The sequence below is a fragment of the Suricata suricatta genome, chromosome 10, assembly GCF_006229205.1.
Source record: "Suricata suricatta isolate VVHF042 chromosome 10, meerkat_22Aug2017_6uvM2_HiC, whole genome shotgun sequence".
Taxonomy (NCBI): domain Eukaryota; kingdom Metazoa; phylum Chordata; class Mammalia; order Carnivora; family Herpestidae; genus Suricata; species Suricata suricatta.
In genome coordinates this window covers 62453547-62477354 of record NC_043709.1, presented here as the reverse complement: position 1 = coordinate 62477354, position 23808 = coordinate 62453547, and the positions used below count along the sequence as shown (strand labels likewise).

Below are 23808 nucleotides of genomic sequence, written 5' to 3'. Positions count from 1 at the left end.
AAAAAAAATCCTGGTTTGAGACAATACCTGTATTTGGTTTTCTTCGCGTCGTGGGACGCGGGTGGGGGTTGGAAGACAAGACCCCCAAAGGGGTGGAGTCGGCGCGCGCGGATGGGCGGGACCACGTGAGCCCTGCCTCTAGCTACTGGAGGCCGGGAAAAGGGGCGGGGCTTCCGGTGGCAGCAGCACTCGGGCTTCGGGTGACGCTAGGCGGACGAGTCGTCACGTGACACGGAAGTGACTACGAACAGGAAGAGGACGAAAAAAATAACCGTCCGCGACGCCGAGCCGAACCGGACCAGCAGCCACCATGAACAGCAAAGGCAAGGACAGGGGGCGGTTGGGGCCGTCGCGGGGAATAGCGCTAGCATGGAGCGAGCGGGCCAGGAGCCCAGGGCCGCCAAGCGCCGAGCTTGGGGCGAGCTACGCCTCGCTCCGGGGCCAGCTGCAGCCCCGGGGGCTGCACCAGACGCCTTCGTCATCCCCGACCTACGGCTGCTTGCTCTTTCTCGGCCCTTTCCCCCTTAAACTCTGTGGCGCAGTTTGGAGGTGCGGGTCGGTTGGGGGGGGGGCGGGAGAAAAAGGCTTGTCATGATAGGCATGTGCAGGAGCAAATGGGAAGCTAGAGCAGGGATTTGGGCAGGCCAATGGAGAGCCGGCGGAGGCGGGGCGCCGCGCTCCGGAACCAGAGGCTGGCGCCCGGACTTAACTAGAGAGGTGCCGGCGCTGGTGGGCGGGCCAGGGGGCCAGAAGGGTCTCTTTGCCCTTCTCTCCGATGGCGGCCCGCACTTCTGCCGGTTCCTGTGATTGCACGAGTGTCTGGCAGAATTCGATCCTCGTTTGTTCCTCAGGACATGTACCTTCTCTCGGGTCTGAAGGTTCACTTTCACCACTCACTTTATTTGGAAGTCGACCTTGAGTAGGAATCTGTGGGGTAAATAACCACCGTGACTCAACGAGGTCTTGGCCAGTAACAACCAGGCCTTTGAAGACCACTCAGAGCAGAGGCAGGATGTACCGTTGGTACATTGGCAGGAACGGGTGCCCAGACTTGCCCTGCGTTGTGGGAGAAACTTGGGCCCAGCTAGACTTTCCCTTACACCAATGTGCTAACGGGGAGAGCGCCTTTTCTGTCGAGTTAGAATCCAGCATCTTCAGGTATAGGCCGGGAAAAAGGTGCAAAGAGAGTGCTTATTTTCTTGGTTCCAGAAATCAGGCCCTCCAGAGCAGTGTGTTTACATGTCTCCTGCTTGTTGCGGCTAGGTTAGCTACTCAGTATGTTCTGCCCCATTTTGGTGGCTCAGTATGATAGGCCACATGCAATTATTTTTTTCCTGTTGTCTTCCAGGTCAATATCCAACGCAGCCAACCTACCCCGTGCAGCCTCCTGGGAATCCAGTGTACCCTCAGACCTTGCATCTTCCTCAGGCTCCGCCCTATACTGATGCCCCACCTGCCTACTCAGAGGTGCTTCCAGTTTACTTGACTTGAACTGAATACTCTGATCACATCTTCAGTCCTGGGCTCCCCATATTTATTTACTCTCCACAAACAGGAGGGAGTGCCCATGAATAATCCAAAGTAGTGTATACTTCAGCGATTTTTGTTGGGGTTGAGAATGCATTATCTGATGATGCCTTTTGGCACAGGCTTAGGTTAAGAAGATGAGTGTGCATTCTTTGAGTCTAACATTAGCCATAGCAGGAAGTGATCCAGGAGACTATTGAGTGGCATTGGAAAGGCAGTTCATGTAACTCAGAGCATAGGCTGTGTAAGGAGAATTAAGAGATCTCAAATTGGTGGGGCGCCTGAGTGGCTCAGTAGGTTGGGCCTCCGACTTCAGCTCAGGCCATGATCTCACGTTCGTGGGTTTGAGCCCTACATCGGGCTCTGTGCTGACAGCTCAGAGCCTGGAGCCTGCTTTGGATTCTGTGTCTCCCTGTCCCTCTGCCCCTCCCCTTCTCATGCTCTGTCTCAAAAATAAAACATTTTAAAAAATTAAAAAAGATCTCAAATTGGAATATTAGTAACATGTTGTCTTCTCTACTGCCTCTTGTAGCTCTATCGTCCGAGCTTCGTGCACCCAGGGGCTGCCACAGTCCCCACCATGTCGGCTGCGTTTCCTGGTGCCTCCCTGTATCTTCCCATGGCCCAGTCTGTGGCTGTTGGACCATTAGGTTCCACAATCCCTATGGCCTATTATCCAGTTGGTCCCATCTACCCACCTGGTTCAGCAGTGCTAGTGGAAGGAGGATACGATGCAGGGGCCAGATTTGGAGCTGGGGCTACTGCTGGCAACATTCCTGTGAGTATGACCTTATCAGAAAAACTCTGCTCTTGTGTATTTGAACTTTCTGAAAAGATTACATATTCATCCTTGCACCATGCCTGGGCAGTGGCTGTGGGATTAGCATGAGCATGGATACCCAGGAGTCGGCAGAAAGCAGTCGACGGGGCAGGAGAACTGTGGCAAGTCATTAGCATCTGGCACATTCCCTGGGGTCTGAGTTAACCAGATTCCTTGGTTTTCCTGTCTTAGGAGTCCTGCCTGCTGCCTTCTCAGTTCTGTTCTGGTACTGGTCCAGTAATACTCGTTATTCATTCCATAAGCATTGATTGAATTTGCATTCCTTTTGGCATTCCATCAAGAAGCATGATGATGAAAAATGGAGAAAGCATAATCCCTGTTAAGTAGCATTTAGAAAGATACTAGAGATTTTAGTTAGGTTTCCTGCTTAGCTCCCCCTCATATAAGAATTAGAGCCCCAAATGGCTCTTGCTAGGGCTAGCCACTCGGAAACCTTATTCTGGAAATGAGGTGGGAATGCCTTTGAATGAGTGGTAGGCTCTCTTTCCTGTTTGTATCTTTAGGTTCACAGATAAATAGAGAGACCTGCTTTACAGCCCAAATCGGCGGCAGAACTAGCTTTAAGAAGTGATTGGTCAGTACATTGGTGTATTCCTAACGGATCCTGTTTTCACCCGTGTTCATTTCCCTTGCCCGCTGCCCTGTGCCCAATCAACCTTTGTCTTTTCCTTTCAGCCTCCACCCCCTGGATGCCCTCCCAATGCTGCTCAGCTCGCGGTCATGCAGGGAGCCAATGTCCTCGTAACTCAGCGGAAGGGAAACTTCTTCATGGGTGGCTCAGATGGTGGCTACACCATCTGGTGAAGAACGGAGGCCACCTCTGTACCGAGAAAGACATCACATACCTTCAGCACTTCTCACAATGTAACTGCTTTAGTCATATTAACCTGAAGTTGCAGTTTAGACACATGTTGTTGGGGTGTCTTTCTGGTGCCCAAACTTTCAGGCACTTTTCAAACTTAATAAGGAACCAAGTAATGGTAGCAGTACCTCCTTAAAGCATTTTGAGGTAGGGGAGGCATCCATTCATAAAATGAATGTGGGTGAAGCAGCCCTAAGGATCTTCCTTGACTTCCTCTGGAGTAATACTGTACCATACTGGTCTTTGCTCTTAGTAATAAACATCAAATTAGGTTTGGAGGGAACTTTGATCTTCCTAAGAATTAAAGTTGCCAAACTATTCTGATTGGTCTTTAATCTCCTTTAAGTCTTTGATTTCTATTACTTGTTATAAATGAAACGCATTAGTTGTCTGCCTTTCCCTGTCCATCCCTTGCCCCACGTCCCACCCTCAACCCTAGTCTTCCAGTTCCTTCCCACCAGTCTCCATTGAATCAATGGTGCAGGACAGAAAGCCAGTCAGACTAACTTCCTTCTTTCCTTGCACTTCTCCCCACTTGCCATCTTTTAACTAGTCTTTCACAAGGATCCTCTGAAACCCCTTCTGTGCCCCAAGCACGACCCCATTACTTCTGGGTTTTTTTTGCAACTCAGGCAAATGTGGAGGGTGCCTCTCGGACCTTCCTCATAGGCTGTCTCTTCATCTGTGAACCAAACCCAAATTTGCTCCGGAGTCCAAAAACCTGAGAGCTCTATTTGAACAAAGGGTCTCAGTGCAAACTGTACTGTAAACAAGTTTGTTTAAAACGTGGAGGCAGGGAGGGGGATGCATTTCAAAAGCCTGATGACGTTAGAGCCAAATTAGGGGACGTTTTCCCACCCCAAAACTGGTCACCATGTATCGTCGGAGTATCGGACATAGGCACTCATGGTTCCCAAGAACTCATAGGCTGGGTTAATGGGGTCATGATATGAATCCCTCACTACAAAATGACTTGAGTCCAGTGAAATCTCATTAGGGTTAAGAATATTTCAGGGATCCTTAATATTTTGATTTTTATTTTCTGAAATTGGATTTTATTTTATTTTATCTTATAAGTTCAGTTCATCTAAATTTTGTGTTCTGTACATGTGATGTTTGACTGTACCATTGACTGTTATGGAAGTTCAGCGTTGTATGTCTCTCTCTACACTGTGGTGCACTTAACTTGTGGATTTTTTATACTAAAAATGTAGAATAAAGACTATTTTGAAGATTTGAATAAAGTGATGAAGTTGCATTACACCTCATTTCACGGATTCTTTACTTAGCTTGTTTTTAGGTTTCCTCTCTACTATCCCACCTAGAATTCAAACAGGTGCTACTGTCATTCTGTTCTTGTTTTTTTAAATGAAGCCTTAGAAATAAATGCAGGAGTGTCAGGCCAAGATTTGACCATTTTCATGAATCTCATTCTAGATGTTCTATTTTTCTTCATTTTACTTCCTAAGCTCTTTCAGATTTTTAAAAGTGTTATGACAGAGGTATCCAGAACATCAACTCCAGGGGGCGCCGGGGTGGCTTATTTGGTTAAGCATTCCACTCTTGGTTTTGTCTCAGGTCATGATCTCCTGGTTCTGGAGATGAAGCTCTGTGTCAGGAACCACGCTGATAGCAAGAAGCCTGTTTGGGATTCTTCCCTCCTCACGTCCTCCCTCTCTGTTTCTCCCACTCTTGCTCACTCTCAAAATAAACTTAACAACAACATAAATTGAGGAATAAGGGAAGGACTGATTCTCTTACCTTGCTCTAGAATTGGACTTGAAGAAATGTCTTAATTTACTTACTTACTTTTTGAGTGAGTACAAGTGAGCGAGGGGCAGAGAGAAGTGGGGCCAGCCCGGTGCTCCTGCTCACGTGAAATGGGGGACCTGAACTCATGAACTGTGAGATCATGACTTGAGCTGAAGGCGAATGCTTCACACCTGAGCCACCCAAGGTGCCCCTGAGGAAAATGCTGTAGTGTAATCGTTTTCGTCAAGTTCAGGGTGACCTTCAGTTTCACCAAGTTCTGTGTGGAGAAATACTAAAAGCAGATTGTCAAGATCAATTCCTCAACTCCTGGTCTTACCTCGGGAGGAATGGAGCTTGGATCATGGAAGCAATACAATGAAGACTTCAAAGGAGATTTAGCTTCATTCCAAGTAAACAGTATCTGGGGAGCCAGGATTCCTACTCAAACTCTGTATCTTTTAAACACCTCTAATTTTGGGACTAAGATCCAAGAGGCTTCTCTGGGCCTGATTTAAAGGACGTTCATGGGTAAAGTGGTAAGGAGATTGACTCCCTCTCTGTATGCATAGAACGGTCTGGTAAATTCTGGCCCTTTCCAGGATGGAAGGTAAACCAATTCTTCATCCCAAGGATGTTTCTAATGACACTCCTCTGGGACAGCTTCCCACAACCATTTTTGTTTCAAACTCCTGACATGGTTCTGGAACTTCTGAAACTTCCCTGGGGTTCTTACTACTTGGGAGAGAACACATGCAAAGGAGTTAAATAAGCAAAAAAAAATGTCAAAAAAGTTTAAGCCTGGGGGCACCTGGGTGGCTCCGTTAAGTGTCAGATTTCTGCTCAGATTGTGATCTCATGGTTCATGGGTTCAAGCCCCACCGGAGGGCTCTTTGCTGTCAGCGCAGAGCCTGCTCCACATCCTCTGTCTCCCCTTCTCTCTGCCCCTCCCCACTCTCTCTCAAAAATAAACTTTAACAAAATTTAAGCCTGCATAAGTCAAAATATAAAGGCAGTTCCTGCACATGAGAATCGGATTTCTATTATCAATGAACATTTTTAATTGTGATAAAAACAGTAGCCATCAGTTTAAGGTTGTTGGGGAACATGGAAAGGAAAAAAGGCTCAGAGGGTATAGCACATTGGTCAGGAGGTGGGGTTTCCATAGTCTCCTTCCCCTCCTGGTCTGGCCTTTACTGTGGTATCCAGCACCCGTCAAGAGCTGGTACGGACACTATCTCTGCTCAGGCTGTCAACTAGTGACCGGGTAGGGGACAGAGGAGCAGCCGGCGACTCTTAACTCTCCTTCCCTTTGAGCTTGAAAAACCGCAAGAGGATTGGGCACATACTCATGTTGTCTGGTATAGCTCCACCTTGCTGAGCAGCCACGGAAACCCGCTATATTAGAAAGGCTTGGCGAAAGACATCATAAGCAGTTTGCTCCGTGTCCCTGGTGTCAGTGATGCTGGCATTCATTTGGGCCTGTGTCCTAGAAGGAGCTCAGGTTTGCCCCTATCGATCAGTGCTTCTCACTGGTTTCAGATAAAACTTTCACCTAATAAATTAAATAGTGTTAACCCTGGAGCCTGGGTAAGCTCCTTGGGGCCCGGGAATCATTAGATGAAATATTCCTCCTTCTCCCTGCCCTTGGCTGAGTCACTCTCCATTTGGAGGATGGCGCCAGGCTCGCCTTCTGCAGGTTCGTAGGTGACGTAGCTGCCTTTGTTCTTGTACAGGTAAAAGAAGATCAAGATCACGACTGAGAGCAGGGTGAGGAAGACCACGGTGATAACAACTTGGAAAGGAGAGGGGAAATGCAGAGATATTTCAGGATTGAGGAGGTCTCAGTAATTTATGGGGCCCCCTAAATTCGATGACTACCTATTTACAAGGACCCTCCCGTTCTAGTTAACTGGTGTCCACTTGCAAATCTGTACTCCCCCACAAGCCCAACTTCCATGGTGCATGACCCCTGGAGTATCATGGTGCTAAGGGCACAAGGCTTTTGATTTCTGACAAAACACCTCCCTCTCGGCCAGTTCCTGATGATTATGATAGAAACAGGAAGGAGGGAAACAGGAAATAGCTTCTCCCAAGAGGAAGGCATTTTTAACTTCACAGCCCCCTGCAGGGATTTCTCTGATCCCTCCCATCCTCTTCCTCACCCACTTGACAAACCACATCCTCATCTCTACCCACATAGAGCCCGTACACGCTTACATCTATTTGTGGCCACTTCCCACAACTACGGACAGTGTCTCTGGCAATGGAGTCTCTAAGAGTCTCTTATAGCCTTGAGTGTGTGCATATAAGATAACCTACAAGCCCAAACGAGCCCATTCCTGGATGTGGTCTCCAATCTGCGGTGCTTTCCTGCACAGGGAAAACCCTGGTTCACCACCCTGGGTTCCCGGTCTGTGGAGTGAGACAGCCCTTGAATTCAAAAGGTCTCTTGGCTCTGGCTCAGGGCCTTGTTACCTGCTATGAGAGCCGTGCTGGCCTCGGCTTCTGGGGACAGGGCTTCCGTGGGCTGCAGGATTGGGGTGGTCGTCAGTTCTTCTGGAATATTTAGAGAAGTGAAAGAGGAAATGAGGTGAATTCTTTTGTTCTAAAACACACGTTTGTCCGTCAAATTTTACCACCCCACCTCTTCCCTAATAAAATACTTTTCAACTCCTATAGTAAGTCTGTATAGGAAAGCCTGGAGTATAGAAGAGAAAATAAACTACCATCCAAAGCCAATGAACATTTTGACGGATTTCTCTCTGCCTACTATAGTGGTTAAGAGTATGGGCTCTAGAGCCTAAAGGAGGAGGTTTGAATCTGAGCTCTCTCCTTCACTGGCTGTGTTACCTGCAGAAAATTACCTATCCCCCCCACCATGTGTGTCAGCTTCCTCATCTGCAAATTGGAGATAAAAGTATCTACTTTATAGGGTTGTTGTGACAGGTAGTAAGTAACTCAATAAAGGTAAGCTATCATGGGGCGCCTGAGCGGCTTAGTTTAGTGTCTGACTTAGGCTCAGGTCATGATCTCACAGTTCGTGAATTCGAGCGCCGCGTTGGGCTCTGTGCTGACAGCTCAGAGCCTGGAGCCTGCTTTGGATTCTCTGTCTCCCTCTCTCTCTGTCCCTCCCTCACTCTTCTTGTTCACTCTCTCATAAATAAATGAACACTTAAAAAAAGGTAAGCTACTGTTAGGAATACACGTTTTTACATAAATGAGATCAGATGATGGGTGCATATATGCATATATCATTATATTATATAGCACATGCATTTATTTCTTCAAAGTTCTTAAAAACTCTTTGTAAACATTATTTTATTATTTTATTATAGTTTTATTGTCAAGTTGGTTTCCATATAACACCCAGTGCTCATCACAAGTGCCCTCCTCCATGCTCATCACCCATTTTCTCCTCTCCTCCACCCCTCATCAATCCTCAGTTTTTAAGAGTCTCTTATGGTTTGCCTCCCTCCCTCTCTTTATCTATTTTGTTCCCTTTCCCCTCCTCTATGGTCCTCTGTTATGTTTCTCCTGTCCCACATATGAGTGAAAACATGGTATCTCTCTTTCTCTGCCTGACTTATTTCATTTAGCATAACACACTCAAGTTCCATCCACATTGCTACAAATGGCCAGATTTTATTCTTTCTCATTGCCATGTAGTATTCCATTGTATATATAAACCACATCTTTTTTTAAAAATTTCTTAATGCTTTTTTTTTTTTTGAGAGAGAGAGAGAGCATGAGCAGGGGAGGGTCAGAGAGAGAGGGAGACACAAATGTGAAGACAGGCTCCAAGCTCTGAGCTACCTGTCAGCACAGAGCCCAAAGTGGGGCTCAAACCCATGAAATGTGAGATCATGACCTGAGCCGAAGTCAGAACAAGCCACATCTTCTTGATCCATTCATCAGGTGATGGACATTTAGGTTCTTTCCATGATCTGGCTATTGTTGACAGTGCTGCTATGAACATTGGGGTACATGTGCCCCTATGCATCAGCACTTCTGTATCCTTTGGATAAATCCCCAGCAGTGCTATTGCTGGGTCATAGGGGAGTTCTACTGTTAAATTTTTGAGGGACCTCCACAGTGTGTAAACATTATTTTAAAATAATGAAACAAATGCTCCTCTCTTATTAAAACCCTTTCCTACACTTCCAGAGTAGGCTCTGAAACGAGGCCTCTCCTGCCCTAAAATATATCTCATACCTCCTCCTGCTATTCTTCTATCCATCCTTCAGAGCCTGAAAGTCTCACTTCTAAGGCCATTACCTAGGGTTGGAATACTCAAAACCAGAGGTCTCCAGAAGTCTCTTTGAAGTGCGAATACGGACAGTCGGGAGCCCTTTTGGTTCTCTCCCCGGTTAGCATTTTCATGGAGGGATTTGAAGAGGCACCAAGCTAAGGTAACTGCAGGACAGAGGCTTTCTAGAGCTTACCCTCCAGCAGGTAATTAGCAATCAGTTAATGACCCCAACATATGAAACAAAGGAAATCGCCAGACACTCAGGCAGCATGTGACAGAAGGGCTGCTCCAGATTTCTAGCAGGCACAGCCTTCGCAGGAAGTAAGATTTGAGGTGCGAGCTGAAGCTGGGGTAGGAGTTTACAGGTGGGGCACATTCTAGGCAGAAGAAGAGCCTGGGTCAAAGCTCTGAGACAGAGCCAGTGCGGCTCCTGCATAATGCCGGACACAGAGGTTTCCATCTAGGGCATGAAGTCCCCAGTGGTGGGCTTGGGAGCAGTGCTGAACGGGGCCAATAGTGGGGAGGGGTCTTTTCACACAGGCCAAGAAGATGCACCTGGTCCCACAACAAAGCAGAGGTGGGCCGGCTATAGCACCTGTCCTCCCCAGGCTGGGCCAAACCCTTCTCCACTATTCTCCACTCTTTCTTCTTCTTCCTTTTAAATGTTTGTTTATTTTTGACAAAGAGAGAGAGAGAGACAGTGCGAGCAGGGGAGGAGCAGAGAGAGGGAGACACAGAATCCAAAGCAGGCTCTAGGCTTGGAGCTGTCAGCACAGAACCTGATGAGGGGGCTCGAACCCATGGACCATGAGATCATGACCTGAGTCGAAGTTGAACCCTCAACCAAATGAGCCACCCAGGCACCCCCACTCTTTCTTTAGGAATAGCTCAGCTACTCCATGGTCTTGGGCAAATGGTTACATCTCCCCATTCACTCAAGTGCTCTGGTGTTGCTGATGTAGGGTGACATTAACCAACTTTGCAGGGTGATGGTGAAGCCTAAGAGAGCTGGGAAGTGTCACATAGTGCCTACTACTCAATATATTGTTTAAGGTGACTATGTGCTCAGTGATTAAAAGCTGCTCTGGGTTGGAACCCTGCAGCAATAAATTACTAGGTGACCCTGAAAAAAGTTACTAAATCTCTCTGAGCTTCAGTTTCTTGATTTACAAAATGGGAGTGTGTTGGGCAGCTGGTGAGATGGCTTTGAATGATCCTGACTCCTGGTACTTATACCTTTGTGTAAGCCCCTCTCCCTCTGTGTGGGCTGGCCCAGTGGCTTCTAAGAAACAGAATACAGCAAAAGCAATGGGATATCATTTCTGACAGAGAGATGCCCTGAACTTTACCCTCCTGGTCAGACTCCGATGGCTGCCTCTTAACAGGTACACTTTCCTCCCCTAAACCTCCCAGAGCTTTAGCCTCCCTCCTTCCTTCCTTCCTTCCTTCCTTCCTTCCTTCCTTCCTTCCTTCCTTCCTTCCTTCCCTCCCTCCCTCCCTCTCTCTTCTCCTCTCTTTCTTTTAAGTAGGCTTCACGCCCAGGGTGGAAACCAATGTGGGGCTTGAACTCACAACCCTGAGATCAAGGCCTGAGCTGAGACTGAGTTGGACCCTTAACTGACTGAGCCACCCAGGTGTCCCAGTTTTGCCTTTCCTAAACATTAGAAAACCTAAGATATACAAACACTGAGAAGAACAGTTTATGTACAGAATCTTAAGTATAAAGATTAAGAGGATTCTATTCAATCAACCAACAGCAATTTACTTTGCACCGACTATGTGCCTGAGGCAGAGTCATAGATGCTGGGAAAGTGACAGTAATGAAGTCAACCAGGGACTGGACCATAGAGCTCAATCTCATTGAGGGTTCAGAGGAGAGATACATATGACTCCCTGGAAAGAGAATCTGGGACAGAAAATGATTCCTATTTGGGAAATTCTACAAATGATCCCAATTATGACTGCTGTTATTTCCTAAGTCCCTGCTTTTCTGTGTGCTTTGTATACATACTTATTAATCCTACAACATTAATCACTTCCAAGTTTTTATTTGCTCATGTGGCCCTGGAGGCCCTGGGAGAATTAAGTTACATGGGTCATATCATACATAAAGGAACAGTGGATGGAGCCAGGACTACCCGCTCCAAAGCCCGAGCAAGGTATTTACACTAACCTTTCCTACCACTGTCCTTTCCTTTTTTTTCCAATAGGGAAAGAGAGGAAGAGATCATGAAAGATAACCACGAGGCAGCAAAAGAAGCTTTCCAGAAAGTTCAAGGGTTTAAAACATGAATAAAGGTGGAAGAAAAACCAGCCAACCAGAATCAACTACACACTGTTGTGCCACCAAAAGTGCATCCTTAATACACACTGGCTCAAGGGCAGCTGGTAAGCGGGGCTGCGGTCAGTGTGACCCGGAAGCCGTGCTGCTTCAGTGCGACCTCACTGACTCTGATGTTGGAAGTGATCAGAGGGAGGCTTGCCACACCTGAAGGGCACATGTCAGCAACAGATCTTCACAAACGGAAAATTCAACAAAAATGTCTTCGTTCTTGGCCGGTTTTCATTTCCGCTAAGCCATCTGGTGAGGCAGGAAGTACAAGTGAAGAAGGTACAAAGAAATTTACCTCTCTATGGAGGCAATGGATTAATGAAGAAGGCAGATCCTACATCAGAATTTTACTTCCGACAAAAATGGTCTCTTTTGGAAGCAAAGGCTTTTGGGAATCAATCTACTAGAAGGAGGAAGCATACATCTCAGGAACAAAGGCTCATCCGTTTCGTTGCATGTATCAGAATTTCCTCTGTCTTTAGGGCTGGATAATAGGACAAAGGAAATTCTGACACATGTTACAAAATGGATTCCACTTATATGAGGTACCTACAATAGTCAAATTCATAGGGACGGGATGTAGAATGGTGGTTGTCAGGATCTGGGCAGAGGAGAGGCAGGGGACTGTTGTTTAATGGATAGAGTGTCAGTTTGGGAAGACAAGAAATTTCTGGAGATGGATGCTGGTGATGGCTGCCCAACAATGTGACTATACTTAATACACTTAATATTGTAGATTTTATGTTATGTATAATTTTACTATAATTTAAAAAACCTTTTCTTCACACAGTTTACATTCTGAGAAGGGGAAGATAGACCATAACTAAATAAGTTAAAGATATACTGTGTTAGAGGACGACCAGTACTATGTAGAAAGAAAGAGCAGGAAGGGGTTGGGGCTTGGCATGTGGATAAAGGTAGTTAGGTAGTCTCCCAGATGAAGTGACTGGAGTAAGGGCCTATAGAAGGTGAGGAAGGCAGCCAGGCAGAGATCTGGGGAGCGGAAACGGCAGGTGTGAGGTGGGGCTATCCGCCATATTGGAAAGCCCTGTGGCCACTGATCACTTGGCATGCCTAAGGCACAGCATGGAGGTCATTGAACGGAGCAAGGGAAAGCAAGAGGAGGCGGAATTAAGGGGGCTGTATACCGTGGGCGTTGTGGGCCATGGAAAGGCTTTGGTTTTTTCAGTGAAATGAGAACCGTTTAGAGGTTTTTGAGCAGAGACTGGATTTATATCTCAAAGCAGTGCAGTCTCTGATGTGCATTAGAATCTGTGAGGGATCTGTTAAAATGTAGATTCTGATTTAGTGGGTCTGGGGTTGGGAGCCTGAAATTCCAAAAACCACACCTTATTTTGTTTGTTTATTTGTTTTTGAGAGAGAGCGAGAGCACAAGAGCGAGGAGGGGAGGGGAAGAGAGACAGAGTGAGACTGTATCTGTGGTGGGCTCTGCACTGACACAACAGAGCCTGATTTCCGGGGCTCGAACCCATGAACTGAGCTAACAAACCGCAAGATCATGACCTGAGCCAAAGTCCATTGCTTAACCAACTGAGCCACTGAGGTGCCCCCAAAGACAACACTTTTGAAACAATGAGACCACCATGTTGTGAGGAAGCCCAATGTAGCCCACCAGCTGAGAGGTTCCATGCGGGGAAAACTGAGACACCCCACACTCAGGTCACAGCCCGTAGCAGCTGCTAGATGTGTGAGGGAGGCTGTCTTGGACTTTCCAGCCCAGTAGACCTTCCAGTGAATTGAAGCTGCGGGAGTGGGCACAGATGAGACCAGAATTGTAACCCACAGAATTGTAAAAAATAATAAACTGCTATTGTTGTAAGCCATTGATTATTGAGATGTGTGATGCAGCAATAGGTAATTGAAACAGAAACTGATTTTTTTTTTAAAGCCCCAATGTGGGGCTTGAACCCATGACCCTGAGACCAAGGCTTGAGTTGAGATCAAGAGTTGGATGCTTGGGGCGCCTGGGTGGCTCAGTTGGTTAAGTGTCCGACTTCAGCTTGGGTCATGATCTCATGGTTTGTGGGTTCGAGCCCCGTGTCAGGCTCTGTGCTGACAGGTAGCTTGGAGCCTGGAGACAGTCTTCGGATTGTGTCTTCCTCTCTTTCTGACCCTCCCCTGCTCATGCGCTCGCTCTCTCTCTCTCTCTCTCTCTCTCTCTCAAAAAAGTAAATAATAACATAAAAAAAAAAGAGTTGGATGCTTAACCAACTGAACCCCCCAGGTACCCCAAAACAGAAACTTATTTTAAAGGATCCCTCTGACTGCAGTGTAGACAAGGGGCTGTGGGAAGATAGGATAGGGGTAGAAGCAGGTTGTTGTACCCTCCCCAAAGTCACAGCTGCATCCACCCAAAGGGGGTGACTTTTTCTATTGGCTCAAAAGCACTGACTGGGTCTAGCAGCAGCCCAGTGAGAAAGTGGTGGGATTCTGCAAGGGTGACAGCAAGGTCTGGGGACTAATGGAGGGAGGGCGGCATGGTGTCACCCGAGATGGGAAGCCTACAGGGGGAACGGATTTGGAAGGGAAGATCAGAATTCAATTCTGGACATGACTGCTAATTAGATATCCAAGTGCAGATGGTAAGACTGGAATTTTGGGAAGAGGTCTGGACTGGAGGTGTAAAAAGCCGGCATACTGAAGCCCATGACAATGTGTGAGATCACCAAGGGAATAAGCACCTATAAAGAGGCCCAAGGACTGAGCCCAGAAAGGAAAGAGCAAAGGAGTATGAGGAGTAACAACCAAACAGATCAAGTACTAGCACTACTGGGGTTTGACCACGCAGGGCTCACAAATGACTTGGACAACACAGGCTTTGGTGAAATCCTACATCAGAGGCCCTGGTTTACAGTGGATTCAAGAAAAAAAATGGGAGAGAAGGAACTGGGAGCAGAATATAGATCAACTTTTTCCTGTAAATATGAGCAGAGCAATGGGGCTGTAGTTGGAGGGGGATGGGAGTTCAAGGTTTTTGTTTATTTTTTTAAGGATGGGAGAAATGACAGCATGTTTATTTACAGATAGGAATAACTCGGATGAGAGGGAACAGCTGGTGATATGTGAGGGAGGAGAGAGGCTCCAACCACGTTTTTGATGGGGGACGGGACCCGGTGCACAGACAGAGGCTGGCGGCAGGTAGAGCAGAGACCAGGCATTACTGACATGCCCAGGGGCACAGGGGCGGCAGCAGGTGTGTGGAAGCGGTGGGAGCCTCTGGCAGTTCCTTCTGAGAAGTTTAATTTGGTCAAGAAAATAGAATGCAGAGTCATCAACTGAGAGTGAGGATGGGATTGGAGATTAAGAAGAGTTGAAGGTGCGGTGGAGTAAATAGCATCTTATCACAGAACTTGGATAAGACTGTTAACGTCCTGTGGCGTAACATAGGCAGGCTGTAAGGCCTAAGTGGAGAAGGAACTGACCATCAAGGAATGAAGTGGTGCACGTGTATCCACAGGTTCTTCCGCTGGGATCTGACCTCAGTTCTTTTGGAATTGATACTATGATGTCAAACCACGCCTGGACTAAATTTAAGGTCTTTCTGTAATTCGCAATAGAGATATTACATCATAAGACAGGTATAAGAAAAGTTCAAACTTCTGATAATAATTCTGCCTTTTTTGCTTGTCTTTTAATATACTGCATGTTAAATCCTTTTAAAGATCTTTCGTTTCGGTGATCTGCTCTACTGGTGCCTTCCACACGAGCTTCGTGTGGACGGACTCAGGGCCCTCGGGTACAGGCAGACTCCTGCAGGGCCGGGAAAGGTCCCACGAATTTGTGCAAGTCTCCAAGCAAGAGGGGCAACTTGTAAACTGATACACAGATTTCAAAGATCCCTTGGTCTTAGGTGCAGCAAACCAACTAGTCATAAAGAAAGAAGGGAACGCCGTGGTTTAACAGCAGCATATGTAGAGACTTGGAGTGAGATCAGTAGAGGCAACGGGTACTGGAAGGACAGACCCCCGAATGGCAACAGGACTGAGAGCTAGGTGGTGGAATTTTGGGTGATTTTTAATTTCGTCTATATGCTTTCCTTTATCCTTTAAATCTCTTAGGATGATAACTACAGTTGATCCTTGAACAACACAGGTTTGAACTGCGTGGGTCTACTAATCAGGAGGATTCGCTACCCCACCGCCCGCCAAATACCAGATAATCCTGTAAATGTATTTTCTCTTCCTTGTGATTTTTTTTTTATTTTTTTTTTTATTTAAAAATTTTTTTTTTATGTTCTTTATTTATTTTTGAGAGACAGAGACAGTGGGAATAGGGGAGGGTCAGAGGGAGAGGGAGATACAGAATCCGAAGCAGCCTCCAGGCTCTGAGCTAGCTGTCAGCACAGAGCCCGACACGGGGCTCGAACCCACAAACCGTGAGATCATGACCTGAGCCGAAGCCGGATGCTTAACCAACTGAGCCACCCAGGCGCCCCTCTTCCTTGTGATTTTAATAACATTTTCTTTTCTCTAGCTTACTTTATTGTAAGAATACAGTGTATAGTACGTATAACATACAAAATATGTGTTAACTGGCTGTTATTGGTAAGGCTTTTGGGCAACAGTAGGCTATTAGTAATTAAGTTTGGGGGGAGTCAAACGTTATATATGGATTTTTGACTGTGTGGAGGTTGGTATCTCTAATCCCCATGTAGTTCAAGGGTCACGTGTTCTTTTATAATCTTAAAAGAATTCAGGGGTGCATGGTGACTCAGTAGGTTGAGCGTCTGACTTCGGCCCAGGTCATGATCTCATGGTTTGTGAGTTTGAGCCCCACACTGGGCTCTGTGCTAACAGCACAGAGTCTGCTTTGGATCCTCTGTCCCCTCTGTCTCTCTGTGCCTTCCCTGCTCATGTATTTTCTCTCTCTCAAAAAAAATTGTTTAATTACTTAAAAAATAAATTTAAAAAATTTAAAACTTCTTTTCATTGTAGGCCCTGTTAATATAAATATGGTCTCTAAAAATGGAGGCAACAATATGGGCCTAATCTGTGCCACTCAGACCGCAGAGCTGCATCAGGGTGTGACAATTTTGTGGTGAGCACCCAACATAAGGAAAGGCTTGGAAATTCTATGAGATAAGGAAAGCCTGCAGGACAAAGTCCAGAGAGAAAACTTAGGGAGAGCCTGGAATTTGAATGCTATCTTCAAATATGCCGACGGATGACCGGTGTAAGAGGACCGCTGGTGGAAACTAACAGAGAGAGGTCTCCCCCAGAGAAGGAAGAGCAAACAAGATCAAACACTTCATGGGGTGCTGGAGAGAGGATTCTAGTACAGAATGAGTATATGAACTAGCTGACCCTCAGGAACTTTCTCAGCCTTAATTTTGGAATTTAAAAACTTTTTTAAAATGTTTATTTTTGAGAGAGAGACAGAGCACAAGCAGGGGAGGGTCAGAGAGAGAGGGAGACACAGAATCTGAAGCAGGCTCCAGGCTCTGAGCTAGCTGTCAGCACAGAGCCAGATGTGGGGCTCGAACCCATGAACCGTGAGATCATGACCTGAGTTGAAGTCGGATGCTTAACTGACTGAGCCACCCAGGCACCGAAATTTTGGAATTTTTATAAAGTAAAAGTGTTCTTTTAGAATTCTCTTCAAAATAAAATTTCTGAACTGGTGAAATCTCAGTGAAGTCTGTAGTTTATCAGGATTACACCAATGTTAATTTGTTGGTTTTCACAAAGTGCCACGGTCATGTAAGATACTGACATTAGGAAAACTGGCTGAAGGGTATATGGAAACCGTCTGTAATATTTTTGCAACTTTTCTACAAATCTAAATTCCTCCAAAATAAAATGTTTACTTTTTTTTTTAATTAAATTTTGAACTCTTGTCCACTTCAAAGAGCTTTCTCAGACTAAAGATCACAGGGTGTTCTAGGTGCTAATGAGCTAGGGTCTTCAGGCTTCAAGTGTCAGAACTGTAATCTGTGGGGGCGCCTGGCTGGCTCAATCAGTAGAGCATGCGACCCTTAATCTCAGGGTTGTGAAAGAGAGAAGAGAGAGAGAGAATTCCAAGCAGGCTCCGCCCTGTCACCTCAGAGCCCCAACACGCCGTGGGGCTCCATCTCACAAACTTCGAGATGATGACCTGAGCTCAAGTCCAAGAGGCAGATGCTTAACCGACTGAGCCACCAAGGTACCTCTTAATCTCAAGGTTGTGAGTTCAGGCCCCACGTTGGGCATGGAGCCTACTTAAAAAAAAAAAAAGAACTGTAATCTATATTTGCAATTTATAGTTTATAAAACACATTATTTTATCTCCATCCCATGGTGGTGATGGAAGCAGGTTGGTATTATCATTACGTCTAAGCTGAGCAAACTGCATCAATCAACGGTTTACTCAGCAGTTGGCTGAGCTGGGCTTCAAATCTATCTCCTCCTTCCAAGGTTCTTCCCACCACTCAGCCCAACTCTCCAGGTTCAGGAAACACCTCTGCCCTGCTCCCAGCTAACCATTTTGTTTATGTGTCCACTGGGTACTGGCTCCCTGAGTTTTACTGCAGAATGGAAAGGGTGTTCACTAGAGCACTGTTTGCAAGAGTTGACACATATCTGAATGCCTATCAGCAGAGGAATAATTAAATCAATTACAGGCTATTCGTTCTGGAAACACTATACAGTTGTTAAAAGGAATGTGGCAGATCTGTAATTACTGGGAAAGGATATATGGTTAGATGAAAGAAGCAAATTGCTAGGTAAGTAATGTGTAATATGATTACATGTTTGAAGAAAGTAATTAAAATGAAACTATAAACACACACACATGTATATCTGTATACACACAGAAAAGGTCTAAGTTATTCCTTAAGTGGCATGTAATTGCTTTTTTTTTTAATGTTTTATTTATTTTTGATACAGAGAGAGACAGAGCATGAGAAGGGGAGGGGCAGAGAGAGAAGGAGACACAGAACCAGAAGCAGGCTCCAGGCTCTGAGCTGTCAGCACAGAGCCTGACATGGGGCACGAACCCACGAATGTGAGATCTGACCTGAGCCGAAGTCGGATGCTTTAGCCGACTGAGCCACCCAGGCGCCCCATGTAATTGCCTTTTTAAAAAATAAGTTTTCAAAATGTTTATTCATTTATTTGGAGAGAGAGAGCAAGCAGGGGAGGGGCAGAGAGACAGAGGGAGAGAATCTCAAGCAGGCTCTGTGCTGTTGGTGGGATGCAGGGCTCCATCCCACGAACTGTGAGAGCATGACCTGAGCTGAAACCAAGAGGTAGACGCTTAACCAATGGAGCCACCCAGACACGTCACATGTAATCGCTTTTTAATGAAAAAATAAACAACAACAGGGGCACCTGGGTGGCTCAGGTAGTTAAGTGTCTGACTCTGGCTCAGGTCATGATCTCATGGTTTGTGGGTTAGAGCCCTGCGTTGGGCTCTGTGCTGACAGCTTGGAGCCTGGAGCCTGCTTCGGACTCTGTGTCTTCCTCTCTCTCTGCCCCACCCCTGCTTGTGCTCTGTCTCTCTCTCTCTGTCTTTCAAACATGAACAAAGTTAAAAAAAAATTTTTTTAAAAGAATAAAAAAACAACAACCAAGTAAATTTGAGTTCAGGAAGCCTGGCATAAAAGGGGGCAAATGGCTTATCGCTTTCCCCCATTATCTCCTGTTCCTACCCCGTTTCTCTCCCACTCCCCGACCAAATAGAGAAACAATAATGTTACTCTCTTCCTTCCCTTCTCAGACACGGAAGGACTGTAACACCGTTTTCCTTTCAGGTGGGAGGCTTGGGGTACGGGACCACAATGAGATTTGAGGCTCCACCCAAATCCTAACCAATAGCAAAGGAACGTCAAGATCTATTTTGCCTACTTACCCTTTTTTTTTTCATTCTTGTTAACCCAGATACCTGTTGGTTTCTTTGTGACCCCTGTTTCCAGGCTAAATCTCTTATCACTGAGGCATCAGATCCTTTGCCTCCTGAGTCTGCCAACCTACTTATTTGCTCTAGACTTGCCCAACAAAGGGCGTCTCCCCCAATTCTCCTTTCCATGGGAACAGCCCTGGAATTCAGCTCCCTTTCTCCTTCCTTCTCTTTCATGTGCCTGGGCCCGTGGGGTGGAGTGAGACTCTGAGAGCAGTGTACCATGGCAGAAAGAACACAGGCTTTGGGGTAAACCAGACCTGGCACAAAATCCTGCCTCGGCTTCTATTAGGCGCATGACCGTCGGAGAATTTAATCGCTGAACATTTCTTACTTGCCTTAAACGTCAGTTTTGGCTTCTGTAAAATGAGAATAAAACCTGTTCATAGGGCTGTGATAAGGAATAAGCAAGACGAAAAATGCGGAAGGGTCTATTTCAGAGTGAATAGGAGGTGGCTGTGTAATTAGGCGGCAAAAGAGATGGGCTTTGCCTGGTGAAGGGCAGGGGGCGACAGAGCCCACAATGCCAAATTCCACTCCATCCTGTTTCCTATAGGGAGGCCTGGGTGCTGGGCACAGCAGGCTCAATGCCTAGGGTCCACAGTAGTTTAGGAGCCCATGAAAGTGTTTTCTGAAGATTTTAATTGTAATGATTTTAATTTCTTTTCAAATCAGAAGAAAAAAATAGAATGTCAGGTCAAGCAAACTGTCATATTGTTGTATCAATCATTACTTATAAAATAAGGGTTTCATTATATTAATATAGCCTTTTTTATACAAACACTGTTGTAAAATATAATTTTTCAATTGGCAATAATCACATATTGGATATCTTATCATTGGCTGTGACAGTGCCACTGTGCAAGCTTCAAAAATACAATTATATGTCAATATAAATATATACATATATATTTTAATGGAGGAATGGGCTCACAAAGGCAAAATTTCCAAGGGCCCATGAAAGCCATAATGTGCCCTCACTTTCAATACTTCCAAAGGATCCCCTTTAGGAGATCTTTATAGATTGGGGAAAAGGGATGTGCGGCAGCACAGATGGGGAGGTGGGGAAGACATCTGCTAGACTCTCAATGACCCCATCTTTCAAAGTACAAGCCCTCATCCTGTCTGTGATTTCCCCATCCCCATCAAAGAACTTATGTTTTGATTGAACCCCATGGATGGGGTTCATAAACCTAAAACTCAATGTAACAGCAAAACCAGCTAATTAAAAAAATGGGCAAGGACCTGGGGTGCCTGGGTGGCTCAGTCGGTTAAGCGTCCAACTTCGGCTCAGGTCATGATCTCGTAGTCTGTGAGTTCGAGCCCCACATCAGCCACTATGCTGACAGCTTAGAGCCTGGAGCCTGCTTCAGATTCTGTGTCTCCCTCTCTCTCTCTGCCCCTCCTCTACTCTCACTCTGTCTCTTTGTCTCTCTCTCAAAAATAAAATAAACATTAAAAATTTTTTTAAATGGGCAAGGACCTGAATAGACATATCTGTAAGGAAATATGCCAAAAAAGGGAAGATATGCAGATGGCACATGAAAAGATGCTCAACGTCACTAATCATTAGGGAAATGTAAATTAAAACCACAAAGAGATAGCACTTCACAGGCATAAGGATGGCTACTAACAAAACAAGACAAAAAGAGAAAGAAAAAGAATGAGTGCTGTTAAGGATGTGGATACACTGGAACCTTTGTGCATTGCCGGTGGGAATGTAAAGTGGGGCAGCCCCTACGGTAAACAGCACGGCAGTTCCCCAAAAGTTAAACAGAATCATCACACAATCCAGCAACTCCACTACTGGGAATATGCCCCAAAGAACTGAAAGCCGGTATCTGAGAAGTTATTCATATTCATAGCAGCCTTATTCACAATAGCCAAAGGTGAGAGCAATTTACTGATGGGTGAATGGATACGCAAAATGATATATCACATATATACATAGTGATGTATGTGTGATATTATTCAGCCTTAAAAGGAAAGAAATTCTGATATGTGGTATAACGTGGATGAACCCTAGAGATCTTAAGTGAAAATAACCAGACAGAAAAGGACAAATATTGTGTGATTTCACTTATACAAGGCACCTAGTCAAATGCAGATAGGACGTATACCGCCGGTCATTAGGGGCTGGAGGGTGGGGAGTGGGGCAGTGGCGGGTTGTTGTTTAATCAATACACAGTTTCAGCGAGACCCTCGGTAATGATGGTTGCACAATAGTGTGAATCTTTATCAGTATTTAACACCCCTGAGCTACCAAAACATGGCTAAAATCGTAACACTTATATTATGTTTATTTTACCACAAATTGATAAAAAGAAAGAAAAGGATTTGCCCAAGTCCTAATTCCTCAGTTAGCTGCCCAAGCATCACGGCCTTTCCCTACAGGTAGGATTATTCTCGAGGTCGTCTGTCCTCTCCTCCAGGACAAATGCAGTCTCTGTGGTTTCACACATGGCACTAACCGGATTCTAGAAGACCCACCGTGCCCCTCCTGATGTGTACAAACCTCATCTATTCTTCAAGCGTAAGCGCTCCATCCCATTCCCCGCTCGTGAAGCCTTTGCTTACCAATCTAGACTTCTAGCCACTTCTCGCTTTTCTCACCTCACCGGAAAACGGACATTCTGAAAAGTGTGCATCACCAGTTACAGAGGACGCTGCCTTAGACTTCCTGGGGCTGTCACTCACCCGTTTCCACACCAGTGTAGTAGATAATGCCTGTCCTAATGACAAACAAGGCTGTGTCCATGAAGACAAAGGTGTACAGACCAACCAAGGTTTTGTCCCTCTCCTGCTCTAACTGGTCCGCAACGGAAACAATCAGTGCCAATCTGATGGTTTGTCTGGCTCAACTTGGTTACTGAACAAAAGGTGGGAATCTGTTCTCAGAGTGAGGAGAGGTGGATTCCTGCCTGAGCACAGCCCCAGGAATTAGTGGGTTTTGAGGCTGGAGTGTAGCACCAGAGGAGTGGAATGAAAACGCAGGCAGGGGCTCCGGGGTGGCTTGTTCGGTGAAGCGACCGACTTCGGCTCAGGTCATAATCTCGCGATCCATGAGTCTAAGCCCCACATTGGGCTTTGGGTTCTGTGCTGACAGTGTGGAGCCTGCTTGGATCCTCCATCTCCCTCTCTCTGCTCCTCCCCCGCTCTCTCTCTCTCAAACATAAATAAACATTAAAAAAAAAAAAGGCAGGCAGAATTCCTTTCCTGGAAAATGTGGGCCTCTATCAAGCACTTGTTTATTACCAATGTTACTGAGTGCTTACTAGATATGAGACGCTGGTGCTAGCTGTTTTATAGGGGATATCTCATAATAGCCTCATAAGATAGGCATTATTTCCTCCATTTTACAGATGAGAAAACTGGAACTTTGAGGGTAGATCACTCATCCAAGGTCACAAACTTTTAAGTGGCAAAGTCAGAAACTGGCCCAAGTCTATGCAATTTCAGATTCAAACTGCACCAAAGCAAGCACTCTAGTTGCCCTTTGGGCTTCCAGGACCTTTCGAGGTGAGCACGGGGATCTGGGCTGAGGCCTCAGGGAATTCCAGGCCTGGGCTGGGGGTGGAGGAATGCGGATCACATCTCTATCTTTAGTATTGGGAAAGGCCTTCACCTACCTCCTGGAGAAGGCGTGGTTAGCAAGCTAGCCATTGCAGCAAGTGGAGAGAGAGCAGATCTGTGGGAAGAGCGACAAAGACAGGCATGAGGTGAATGGGCCCCTACCTGGGGCTGGAGAGCCTTTGGGGCCAGGTTTTCGTGGGTCCCTTCCCTCCTGGGGCTAGTCCTAAACCTCGGGTTTCCCTGAGTATCTCTTCAGGCTGCAGGTGCCAAGAGCAGAGCCGAGACCTCTGGTACTTGGTGTACTTGGTGTACGCTGCCTTTGATAAGTGCCACCCCGAGATCCTTTCACCCAGCCACCACATTTACCTAAGGGATCTCTCCCGGCCTGAGAAAGTTAGGCGAAGGTATGCAAATCAGCCTCGCACCCGGTTTCACCAAGTCTCGGGCTCTGCGCTTCCCGAGCCTGGAGTCTGCGCTCAGCGGTCCGCTAGGGGTCAGGAGAGGGCCGGGACTGCCGGACGCACCGGCTCCCGGGCCCGCGTCGGGGTAGGGCCGGGGTCTGGGGGCGGGGAGCCAGGCTCCGGAACGTGGAGGCGAGGGGCGTCGGTCGCCTTCGGGCCTGTCCCCGACCAGCCGCTGTCGGGCCCTGGCCCGCTTCCCCCCAGTCGTCCCTTCCCAGTCTGCAGCCCCTGCCGAACCCCGCCCGCCGGCCACTAGCGCCGAGCCCCACTTGGCCAGGCCCGGGACTCGGGACCCCGCGCGGACGTCGGGGCTGG

General features: G+C 46.5%; 2 protein-coding genes across 3 annotated transcripts in view; one reads left to right on the top strand and one right to left on the bottom strand.

Moving 5' to 3' along the window:
* The first annotated feature begins 219 nt into the window (after nt 1–219).
* On the top strand, nt 220–4498 carry DAZAP2 (DAZ associated protein 2). Of its 2 annotated transcripts, none has more exons than XM_029953466.1 (4): nt 220–323; nt 1349–1467; nt 2060–2228; nt 3044–4498. In XM_029953466.1, exons 1-4 carry the CDS (start codon nt 311–313, stop codon nt 3364–3366), a joined length of 624 nt encoding a protein of 207 aa, XP_029809326.1. In that variant the 5' UTR covers nt 220–310; the 3' UTR covers nt 3367–4498. The 2 variants fall into 2 exon arrangements, with proteins under 2 accessions (XP_029809326.1, XP_029809325.1); XM_029953465.1 differs by having other exon boundaries at nt 2060–2305; nt 3044–3267.
* A 1513-nt stretch (nt 4499–6011) lies between these two features.
* SMAGP (small cell adhesion glycoprotein) overlaps nt 6012–23808 on the bottom strand; it is an 18651-nt gene continuing 854 nt past the window's right edge. Inside the window, exons 2-4 of the mRNA XM_029953464.1 lie at nt 23089–23147; nt 7458–7538; nt 6012–6774 (exon numbers count right to left, since the gene is read on the bottom strand). Coding sequence (XP_029809324.1) covers nt 6596–6774; nt 7458–7538; nt 23089–23147 — 319 coding nt within the window. The 3' untranslated portion in view covers nt 6012–6595. The remainder of the gene's footprint in view (nt 6775–7457; nt 7539–23088; nt 23148–23808) is intronic.

What these genes read in the sequence shown, in the direction of transcription:
- DAZAP2 (XM_029953466.1), top strand. An exon ending in CCCCACCTGCCTACTCAGAG is followed by an intron (nt 1,468 to 2,059) that starts GTGCTTCCAGTT and finishes TGCCTCTTGTAG; the next exon opens with CTCTATCGTCCGAGCTTCGT. An exon ending in TGGTCCCATCTACCCACCTG is followed by an intron (nt 2,229 to 3,043) that starts GTTCAGCAGTGC and finishes TTTTCCTTTCAG; the next exon opens with CCTCCACCCCCTGGATGCCC.